This window comes from Hyperolius riggenbachi, chromosome 4 (genome assembly GCF_040937935.1).
Source record: "Hyperolius riggenbachi isolate aHypRig1 chromosome 4, aHypRig1.pri, whole genome shotgun sequence".
NCBI lineage: Eukaryota > Metazoa > Chordata > Amphibia > Anura > Hyperoliidae > Hyperolius > Hyperolius riggenbachi.
Genome location: NC_090649.1, coordinates 240,676,353 through 240,688,149, shown reverse-complemented (window position 1 = coordinate 240,688,149; position 11,797 = coordinate 240,676,353). Strand labels below are relative to the sequence as shown.

The 11,797-nt window shown below is 43.5% G+C and overlaps 1 protein-coding gene across 3 annotated transcripts in view; it reads right to left on the bottom strand.

The window, feature by feature from the left end:
* The window catches only part of SENP6 (SUMO specific peptidase 6), a 154,814-nt gene that overhangs the window by 95,125 nt on the left and 47,892 nt on the right, over positions 1–11,797 (bottom strand). For 2 of the 3 annotated variants that reach the window (XM_068281508.1, XM_068281509.1), the window contains exons 3-4: positions 10,549–10,612; positions 4,709–4,851 (exon numbers count right to left, since the gene is read on the bottom strand). In XM_068281508.1, coding sequence (XP_068137609.1) covers positions 4,709–4,851; positions 10,549–10,612 — 207 coding nt within the window. Of the gene's footprint in view, positions 1–4,708; positions 4,852–5,132; positions 5,196–10,548; positions 10,613–11,797 lie in introns of those variants that run through there. The other variant, XM_068281510.1, reaches the window with a different exon arrangement.

Below are 11,797 nucleotides of genomic sequence, written 5' to 3'. Positions count from 1 at the left end.
AAAAATGAAAGTTGTACTCACCTGGGGCTTTCTCCAGCCCAGTGCTGGTCGGGAGGTCCCACGACGGCGTCCTGGCTCTTCTCCTTCTCCCCGCTCCGGAATGGCTGACAGGCCGCAGCCCGGGCGACACTCGCCCGAGTGTCGGGCTGCTCCTTCCGCGTATGACGCGGATTACGTCACACGCCGGCCGCCTCGCGTCATCACGACGGCTGGCGTGGCAGTATGGCGCATGCGCGCTTTAATCGCGCATGCACAGTACTTTCACGCCGGCCGCCGTGATGACGCGAGGCAGCCGGCGTGTGACGTAATCCGCGTCATACGCGGAAGCAGCGGCCCGACACTCGGGCGAGTGTCGCCCGGGCTGCAGCCTGTCAGCCATTCCGAAGCGGGGAGAAGGAGAAGAGCCAGGACGCCGTTGTGGGACCTCCCGACCAGCACTGGGCTGGAGAAAGCCCCAGGTGAGTACAACTTTCATTTTTTTTATGAGCTCGGAGTCACTTTAAGGGGTCCAAACACCTAACGATTTTCCCGCTGATATACAGCAGATTTGATCACTGTGATCGAATCTGCTGTGAAATCGTTGCGCAAACGATTGATTTCCGTCTGAAATCAATCATTCCCATTAAGCCGCCTGTAAGATTTTTCTTGATCGCCGGCAGGTCGGGAGTGTGGCGATACGGGCGTTCGAATGCCCGACGACCGACGCAATACAGCGGCAATACATTACCTGATCTGGCCGGCGCGTATCCCCACTGCTCCGTCTCCGCGCTGGGCTCCGAGTCCAGCAGGCTTTACTCTTTCCTGTCCCGGCAGGAAGTTTAAACAGTAGAGCGCCCTCTACTGTTTAAACTTCCCCCGGACAGAAAGAAGTGAAGCCAGCAGGAACCCGGAGCCCAGCGGAGAAGAAGACAGCGGTGACACGTGCCGGCGGAGCAGGTAATGTGATCGGTTTCATGCTGAAATCGATTCACAATCTGTTTGCAGTAAAGGCAGCCATACAATCCCTCTCTGATCAGATTCGATCAGAGAGGGATCTATCTGTTGGTCGAATCTGATGGCATATCGACCAGTGTATGGCCACCTTTAAAGTGCGTACACACGCACTACGGCCGCCAACGACGGGTCCGTCAGACCCTCCTGCTGGGCGGACTTTCAGGCGACAGTAGTGCGTGTGTACGCACTGTCAGCGGACTGATAAGGCTGTTTCTGAGCGATCCGCCCGGCGGATCGTTCAGAAACAGCCATATCAGTCCGCCGGCGGTGCGTACACACACACGCTACTGTCGCCTGAAAGTCCACCCAGCAGGAGGGTCTGACGGACCAGTCATTGACGCCCGTAGTGCGTGTGTACGCACCTTTGATTCTGCAGTCAATTCTCTTATCTTTTGCTCGTTTTCTTATCATTTTCCATTCACTTCAATCCGGAATCGAGCGGTGAAACGATCAGGCGGGAGATCGGACATGTCGGAAATTATCGAGCCATCTTAATGGCTCAAAATCGAGCCGTGTATTCCCAGCATTACACAACAAGAGTAATGCTGGATCCACACGGTGCGTTCGCGCACTCGATTTCCCCCTCGATTCGTTTATTTCCAACATGTCCGATTTGGATTTCGATGGATCGTTAGGTCGATTTGGCATACTTTGCATGCGAATCGACCTAACGATCCATCGAAATCCAAATCGGACATGTTGGAAATAAACAAATCGACGGGAATCGAGCGTGCGAACGCACCGTGTGGATCCAGCATAAGACAGGTCAACAGCGTTGGCATATACAATCAGATTTGGTAAACAACTTTATCTACCTGATCATTTACCACTTTGCACCACTTGATATTAGATTATGTTTCAGCAGAGATTATTATGCATTTAAGCACGAATATTTTCCGCTGTACTTTACAGGCTACATCGAACAAGTCATGTCACCATCATTCAGAAGAGCACACAATGAGCTTACCAGTATGTTGTTTAGTATGTGGGAGAAAACCGGAGTGCTCAAAACAGACCCACATCAATACAGGGCAAACATACAAACTTCATGCAATGTCCTAGTTGGGGATCGGACCTGGAATAATTACACTACAAGGCAAGAGTGCTAGCTATGCAGCCAATGTGTCACCACAGATCATGCCAGTCTGATATAATGCCATCTGCATCACAGTCATCATTAGACTATTAAGCTGGCCATACACTGGCCCGATTTGCGCCCGTTTCGACAGCAGATTCGATCACTGGGATCGAATCTGCTGCCAATCGTTCACGCTACACGCCGAATTTTGATCCATTTTGTCCGATCCCGTCGATCGCGCCGTGCAGAAAATAACCGTCGATCGCCCGCGGGTAAAGAGCGCATCGCTAGCGGCGTTCGAGTGCCTGACGACCGACGCAATAGAGCCCGCATACATTACCTGCTCCGCCGGCGCGACTCCAGTCTCCCGGTCACCGCTGCTCCGTCTGCGCTCTGGTCTCCAGGTCCGGCATGCCTCACTTCTTCTAGCCCGGCAGGAAGTTTAAACAGTAGAGCGCCCTCTACTGTTAAAACTTCCTGCCGGGCTAGAAGAAGTGAGGCATGCCGGACCTGGAGACCAGAGCGCAGACAGAGCAGCGGTGACCGGGGGACTGGAGTCGCGCCGGCGGAGCAGGTAATGTATGCGGGCAGGCGGGGGCAGCAGCAGCAGCACCACCACAACAGATTGTGAACGGTTTCAGGCTGAAATCGGTTCACAATCTGTTTGCTGTAAAGGTAGCCATACGATCCCTCTCTGATCAGATTCGATCAGAGAGGGATCTATCTGTTGGTCGAATCTGATGGCAAATCGACCAATGTATGGCCACCTTTAGACATTATTTGAATCAGAGTTATAAATTATTCAGTGAATAGGATAGATAGATAGATAGATAAGAGTAGGAGAAGAGAAAACAAAGAAAGAAAAAGAAAGAGGGAGAGTACAAAAGACGTGCATTTTGTGGTTAATTGGGTCCCTAATTTGAATCCCAGCCAGGGCAGTATCTGCACTGAGTTTCTACTTTTTCCCCATGTGTGTCGGTTTCTTCTGAGAGGGGAATGGAGACTGCCATGTTTATCTAATTTTAAATAATGAATTGCCTGACTATCCTGCTGATCCTTTGCCTATAATACTTAGATCATAGACTCTAAACAAGTCTGCAGATGTTTGAATGGATTAGCCTGCAATATATGCTTATTTCAGGTGTGTGATTCAGGCCTTACTGCAGCCAAAGATCAGCCGAACTGGGAAGCAACCGGGATTGTTGAACAGGAAATAAATATGGCATCCTCCATATCCCTCTCAGATCAGGGATACTTTAAGGTTTTGTAACAGGGCAGTTGGGGGTTGCTAAGGAGGCAAGGGGAGATTTCAGTAGATGGGCTAAAAAAATTACAGTTGGTACATAACGAGTTTTTCTTTTAATAACTGGGCTCTACTAGATTTCCTGGTGGCTCCTGTGTCCACTACACAGGATAGAAGCCTTTATTATGTAGTTAATGAAAATAACTTGCATTATTATCAGAAGGCCTTCATTTTGTACCCACTAATTAACAGAAGGATGGGTAGGCCAGAAAGTGAAAACAAATTGGATTTCTCCTCAATGCAAAAAAAGACTGAGTCATAGCTGTATTACTCATACAGAACCCATCTGTGGTTAGTTCTGTAAGAACATTTGCAAACAAAATATCAACTTTAGAGCTGGCTGTGCTTACAGACCTGGAATGTCAAGCATAAGACAGACAGACAGACTTCGTATTCGAGACCTAAGTTATGCTGGATACACACCATGCGTTTCCGCGTTCGATGCGTCCGTCGATACGATTATTTCCGACATGTCCAATTCAAGCTTCGATGGATCGTTAGGTCGATTTGCCATACTTTACATGGCAATCGACCTAAAAATCATCGAAATTCGTTCGGAAATGTTCGGAAATAATCGAATCGACGCGTATCGACGGACGCATTGGACGCGGAAACTCATGGTGTGTATCCAGCATTAGAGTCCACTGATGATCATTTCAAGGGCAAGTTATTTTAAGTCTGTAAAAAGGTCAAGTGTGCTAGAGATTGATCAGATGTATTTTGTTGCTATAAATTTCTGTATGTGTGGCATGGTCTTAAAGGATATCTGAGCTGCCCCCCATTTAAGATCACCATCCACAGCTGTGGTCACAGGCTTCCCGCACTCGCACTCCCATGCATGGGATCATTCTGCACTTGTGCAGTTAAAGCCTTTGTGAACTGCGGAAGCGCAAAATGCTTCCGGCCATGGGAACCCACCTGCCAGAGGTGGACGGTGTGCAAAAGCCCGCAACCACACCTGTGGCTGCCGATCTTACAGAAGAGACAGTGGCACTCTGGTAGGCAACGGAACTGTAGAGCTGGACCAGATAGACTTCTAGGGGCAGGAAGAAGCCCCAGGTAAGTAAAGCTTAGCTTATTTTTTTTTCCAAATCGGATATTCTTAAAAATATAGTGAGGCTTCCCAATTTCACATACAAATTTTTTCAAGTGGTAAATCATTCAATGTATCGAAAATGTGAAGTAGTTGAAAGTATTGATCAAGTGAATTTGTTTTTGTTCCTTTAATTTCAAAATTTCATCGCATGAGCACAGTTTTAAGTGATTGAGCCATTTATCTGCCCAAACCTATAAAGCAGAAGGGAGAAAAAAATAAAAATAAAATCACTGTTTACCCCAGTTTTTTGCTTCCTCCCAACATGTTCAGTCCAAGTGGGTTGCCCCTTATAGGTCGTAAGGATATGACTCTGTCTCTTCTCTCGTAAGTCCTAATAGCATCCCCAGAAGCTCTCCCAGTTCCAGACCTAAGCTGTCGACACTGTTAAAAAAATAAAATTCAGCATAGTAATAATATTGCCCACTTACATAGTTTATCATTATACACAGCAGTTTTGTAGAAAAGATACAGGTAGTTACTGACTTACAAACGACCTAATTCAAATGGCTCCAAAATGTGAATTTTTTTTTTAGAACAAGTCAAAACATTTTTCCCCCCCAAAAGACCTTGTAATTTTTGAGAAACTGGAAAGGACGACAAGCACACTTTCATATGTTACATTTTTTTATTTAAAATTTGAGAAGGTTAAAAATTGCACTTACTAGCTACAAAAGCATGTAAGACGTTGGTTGCAAGGATCTCTCCTCTCTGGCATGAGTGTCCTGTGCTTCATCCGTCGGTAGCCGTGGCCAGCAGCTTGGTGGAGTTTTGTGTGGCGCTTTAGTACAAACAAAGACCAGCTGGATGAGAGTCGTGTGGTTAGTGTGCAACCAATGCCTTACATGCTTTTGTATCTTGTAAGTGCAATTTTTAACCTTCAGGAATTTTAAAGTGGACCTGAACTCTTGCACAGTACTGAAGGAAAACATATAGAAATGCACCCTGTATGTATGTAATAACCCCTTATTTGTGACTAATCACAAGTCATAATTTGATCCCTCAGCTGTGTCAGATCAGGAATCTCCTCTGCCACGGCAGAGAGCTAATTGATAAATTCAGGATATAAACGTGTCTGCTTCCACGAAAGCAGGAACAGTGCACATTTATTGCAGGGTTTGTATCAGCTGCAACAAAGAAATGTTTTTCTTTAAAGGTTATGCTGTGTATCTTTTAGAGCAGAAAGGGAGTTCTGAGTTCAGGTCCACTTTAAATAAAAAAGGCAACAGATGATAGTGCACTCCTTTCCACATTTATACAGCTGACCCACAGCACTGGAGCAGCACTCGTGGACATCTATTTTATAGATTCAAAAGTGGTAGTGCGCTGGATTTCTTCAGTATATGAACACTGTTCATCAGGTAAAAAACCACTGCAAAGCCTGAGAAGATTAACATCTATAATCATGCAATGGAGGGCCTAATGGATAATAAGGATACTGACTTCCTAATAATGTAGCCAATCTTAATTGATGTTTTCAGTCACCCTATAATGCCACTAAGGGACGCCAAGTATGTCATCTGTGCCTGCAGGTACTGGGTGACTTATCACAAGTGTGGTCATGTTTGCTATCCCTAAAAATAAGACAATTGTACCTTCCCAAAAAAATCTAGGAATTGCAGCCCACTAAAAGTAAAGAAAAGAAAAAAGTGAGATCCCTGATTGGGCATTAGCTGTCCTTGCACAAGAATCGACTTTCCAAAATAAAGACTCATAGGGTAACTAGCGCTGGTATAAATGGTCCAGGGCCTAATGGGTATATGTGCCCCACTTCCCTAATTATAGGAATTGCAGTGAAAAAGTCTATGGGCATTTATTGAAGACAAGTATGATTAAATATAAAGAAAGTCACATGTCCTTGTTCAGCGTATAAAACCATTCTTTATTTTACCATCTCTAAAATAACAAAGGCAGACATATAAAAAAAATTAAAAATAAAAACTGGAACAACAAGATCCAGAAAGTTCAATACAATTTGAAATTGCCAACAAATCTAGTTGGACATGCTTCACTATCTGAATGGCCAAGACCATAAATGCCCCATACAGTCATCAGAATTTAAATACTGCGAGTAGATGCATCAAGGCCGAGCGTGTAGCTCGACAAGAATTACAAAAGAATCCACAAGCTTACTCAACTCCAGTGAATCAACCAGTTCACAACCTGCCCAGGTGGTTCCAAAAGATAAAAGGACATCAGGGGCCCGAGACAAGACCATTTTTTTTTTAGTGGAGTGCTTTCCTGCGACTCCCCCAGCAGCCAAAAGGAGCATGGACAAATTAGGCTAGGTACCAGAGGAGGCAGAAAATTGCGAGAAGGGTAAGAAAAATGTAGAAGAGAAGGAATCTAATCTTCAACCTTTCTTCATATCCCCTTTCTCAAATAGAAGGTGGCCATCTCAGAAAAGGACTAAACATTGCACCCACCACTATGGCTTCAATTCATCAAAGGGTGTTCGATAACAAAATCCCAGTCCTTAAAATACCGCATTCGGTATTTTACACTTCACTGTGCTAATTCATCAATATTTTCCCATGTGTGGTAGAGGTTCGTTAAGTTACCGAAGTACTACGGCTTCAGTTCATCAAAGGCTGTTAGATAAAGGCAGAGTGGTGCAGAGCAGCTTGGAATGTCTCTGTGTTGTTACAAGCTGATAACAATAGAAGGCATCCAGACATCCCTTTACATGTAAACGTGTGTTATATTTACTGTTACTTATACTGCCTCTGCTGCTCTGAATCTGTCCATCAGTATTTCTTAACATTTTACTTATTTGCCACAACGTAGATAAACTTCCTGGAGACTTTACAAATGCCATGCTTGGTGATTTCACCACATGCATCTTTGTATATTCAAACAGGGACTCAAAGGGTTAAACCACCGAAGGACATCTGGGGATATCTTTTGTCCCGTTATCTCTGCTCACTGCCTGGGAGGTCTGGAAGCTTGTGTGGAGAAGCCTGTGTGACCTATCAGCAGCACTTACAGGAGAAGAGGGGCTGTTTCTATTGGCTGCCTGCTCCTGTTAATCAGGAAAACATTCACACAGAAGGCTTTCGAAGCCTGTAACGACAGGGGAGAGCTGGAGATAAACACCGAATGTGCTAGCGAATGTGGTAACCTTGATGAATTAACATTTACTGACATTTGCTGACATGTGTTGAGCACAAGTCGGTAATTTATCTCATTGCTCTGTGATTTCAGCTTCTCATTCGGTAACAGCTTTGATGAATTAACATTTTCTTAAGTGCTCCGTTAACTCAGCTGTTTTCAGCATTACCGAATGCGGTAATGCTTGATGAATTGAAGCCTATATCTAACAAATTTTAATTTAAAGATCTGCATAGATTGGTGAGAAGGCCTCACCCTGAAAAGGTTCTTTACACTCAAACAAAACAAAAATCGCACAGATGGCTCTACCAGGTGCAATGAAAATATTTTGAACGAACAGATCAAAATGGATCAACCACAGACGCTGAGGTTATTGAACACTCGTCGAATTACTGAATGAAAAGGACTTCCCATTGGATGAGGATTGACTGCAATACATTCCGGAAACCCTAACTAAACACAACCCCTTCAAGCCCAAATCTGTATTCTGCGCCATGCATTGAAAAGACCAATTTATAAAAACTTTATCAGATTGTCCTCAGGCAATATAAAGACTTATGCCACCAGGAAAAAAACAAATTCAATAACATCACAACACAGGATTTAGAGGCATTTAAAACGTTGCTGGAGAATAAGGAGCTGGTTATTAGAAAGGCGGATAAAGGTGGAGGTATCATACTCATGGTTCATTCGCCTACATCAAAGAAGGACTAATGCTAGGTACACACGCTGAGATTTTCTGTCAGATATACTGTTAGATTGATTATTTTCAACATGTCTGATCTGATTCCCAATTTTCCACAGAAACGAATGAAAAATCGGTAGGAAAACGATTGGAAATCAGATCAGACTTGTTTGAAATAATCGATCTGATGGTAAATCTGCCAGAAAATCTCATTGTGTATACCTAGCATAAAACTACTGTAAGATACCGCCACTTACCCAGCTCTCAGTCATGACCGGACCGAAGCATAGATTTAAAAAAAAAAAAATATTAAAAAGTGTTGGCAATATTGGTCAGCACAGATCACAAAGCTTCCCTTATTAAATGATAATGTCAGATTTCCCAATGTCACTCATCCCACTGTAGCCTACTTCTATCATATTCCCAAAAATACATTAAAATTCCCGATAACCCCAGGCAGACCCATTGTCGCTGGAATGGAAGGACATGTTGCTAACATCTCTGCATATGTGGATTATTTCCTTCAACCAGTCGTCCTCCAAATTTCAACTTACACCAGAGACTCCTTACATGTGATGGAGTAGTAAAAATGTTTCTGCACCGTGTTAGCCAAACAAATTATGTAGGTAGAAAAAAACAAAGTCTTGTAAAAGTAATACCTTTTAATGGCTCACTGATAAAGTTAAATAATGCAAGCTTTCTGGGATCTAGTCCCCTTCAGGCATATTTCCAGATGTAAGCTGAAGTAAAACCTGCATCAGTGTTTTACTTCAGCTAACATCTGGAAATATGCCTGAAGGGGACTAGATCCCAGAAAGCTTGCATTATTTAACTTTATCAGTTAGCCATTGAAAAGGTATTACTTTTACAAGACTGTTTTTTTCTACTTACATGTGATAGAAATTCTAGCCAAATACCATAGGGAGGGAATTTATCTTTGGGCCCAGGGCCGGGCCGAGGCATAGGCTGGAGAGGCTCCAGCCTCAGGGCGCAGTGTAGGAGGAGGTGCAGAATTCATTCAGCTGTCACTCCTAATTGTGTTTGAAGCAGAAAGAAATAAGAAAAGGGGATACATGGCAGTGACTGCAAGCCATATAACTAGATATTAAGGTATTGGGGAGGTTGTGGGCCCTGTGGCTCTTCATAGTCTAAAAGCAATCAGTGTGTGATGGCTGGGGTGGGAGGGATGGAGGGGCGCACTTTGGTGTCTCAGCCTTGGGTGCTGGAGGACCTTGTCCCGGCTCTGTTTGGGCCTCTCTCGATGTTACATCTCTATCCCTACAAACCACGTGGAAAGGGTTCAGAGGCAGTACCGCATTTTTTTCAACCAGGAAGAATCATTCACACCAGAACAAGCGCAATTCGTTTTTAGATTTACTTAACTTTGCATTATCCCATAATTACTGTGACACAGAAGGGGGGGGGGGCAATGAAATGTGACACAGAGGGAGACACTGGAGGCACAGAGGAGGTACAGGGGACATAGATGGCACAGTGTTTTGGGTTATGGACAGATTCAGCTCAAGAACGAACCTACAGTCCCCTATTTCGTTCATTAACCAGGGTCTGCCTGTACATGTGTTGAAATGAGGAGTTAACATACATTTATGGTGAATTCTTTAAAAACATGCTTTATAAGCACTTCACAAATTTTAGATTAAAAACTGTAAATTTGGCATATCATTTAGGACTTAGGACACCTACTGTGTGCAGGATAAAAGTATTTATTTTACAGCAATGTTTAGACAAATAGTTTCATGGTTATTGCCGATATAGCCATTTCATTATACTGCATCTAAATTTTCACTTGTAGTTACACAAGTTATCTACAGAACGACAGTGGCCCAGATGTCACCTAAAATGCATTGGAGGATAATGTAGTCTAGCTTAATTGATGTTTTCAGCCACCCTATAATGCCACTAAAACGCCAAGTACACCATCAGTGCCTGCAGGTACTGGGTGACTTATCACTAGTGTTGTCATGTTTGCTTACTTACCCCACCACTGCTTCTTCCAGACAAAAGATGGTGCTGCACAGAAGACCAATAGTTTCTCTAGTCATTTCAGTTTAGATGTGGAAAAATCATGAAGTAGATAGAGGGGACACCAGTGTGGTATGTAAACAACCATCAAATTTGCTAGCACTCCACTACCTAAGGGGAAAACCATAGCGCAAGGTGGGGGGAGGGGGTGGCACATTTTCATCTGCATAGCACTGCAATATTATTGGAATGAACATTAAGTTTTATAAAAAAATAAAAAAAAATGACTACTACAGACTTGCCTTTTGTTCATCAGGCTCAGAGTTGGGTCCATCGCTTTCATCTATGCTGAGCAAGTTTGCTTTACTATGAATAAGAATAAAATGTAATAGTTATACGTTTATTGCACACAATGCATGCAAAGCTGAACATCTGCACTACTACGGCCACCTGGACGAAATAAAAAAGGTTTAAAACTACCAACAAACTGACTAGTGAAAAAGTTAGAGAACAGCGCAAAACATTCCTGCTTCACTCTATTTTTTAAGTCATGAGAGACAGAAAAACACAGTTCTGGCTAAAGTTTCAACTGAAATTTTCATCCTTCATGGTCTACGTTTTAATGATCCTTGATAAAATAATGCAACAAGCGGGATACTACTGTCTCCTGAAATGTGGGAGAAAGAAAAATACTAAAAGTGCAAAGTAAGTCTCAGTAACAACCCTGCAGATTAATTTTACAAAACAAGGCTGTATGCAGCCTTACTGGATGCAGTGCCTGTGGAAGAGTTATGTTCACTGCAGTCAGACTAAGTCAAGACAGTCCAAATGGGGCAGGACCAGACAAGCCCCTCTAAAGCTTGGTATTTTAAAGCGTGTTGCTGAGGAGGTAGGAAGACAACACAGTATGGATGGCCATTGAACTGCTAATTCAGTTTGCTAACAAGCTGATAAGCACTGATGGCTAGCCAATAATCTGCAGGTTAGCCATGCAGAGGCCTGTGGACACTGCAAATAACACCCAATAATGTGATGGTAAAAATAAGTGAAATTAGAGTTCACATTTACTCACAGATTGGATTTTCAAACTAGTGAAGCAGTGAAAGTGTCTGTATCCATCTTTAGCCTGGTAGATCCCCATAGAATAACAAATGGGCATAGTGTTCATAAATTAACATTAGGAAGGAGCTAGCTGGGCAACTGTCCTGGCCTGAATATGAAAACAAGCATCTGGAAGAGGAAGGAAGCTGCAGATTCCTTAAAGCGGACCCAAACCAAACTTTTTAATTCAAAATATTTAGTTGCAGCACTCTGACACATACAAAGATAAATAAACACTCCTTCAAGCCTATGAGCATTTCATTGCATACTTTTCACCCTTCTCTTTATATTACTAGGGTTATACAGGTGGCAGCCATTAGCAATTCCTCCTTTGCTGGAGACCATCTACTAAACCAGTTTGCCGGATTCTGTCCCGGCAATATGAAAGGAAGGGAGGGGTTCCTCCAATAAATGTAAAATATTTTATATTTGTCGTCATGCAGCCGAAAA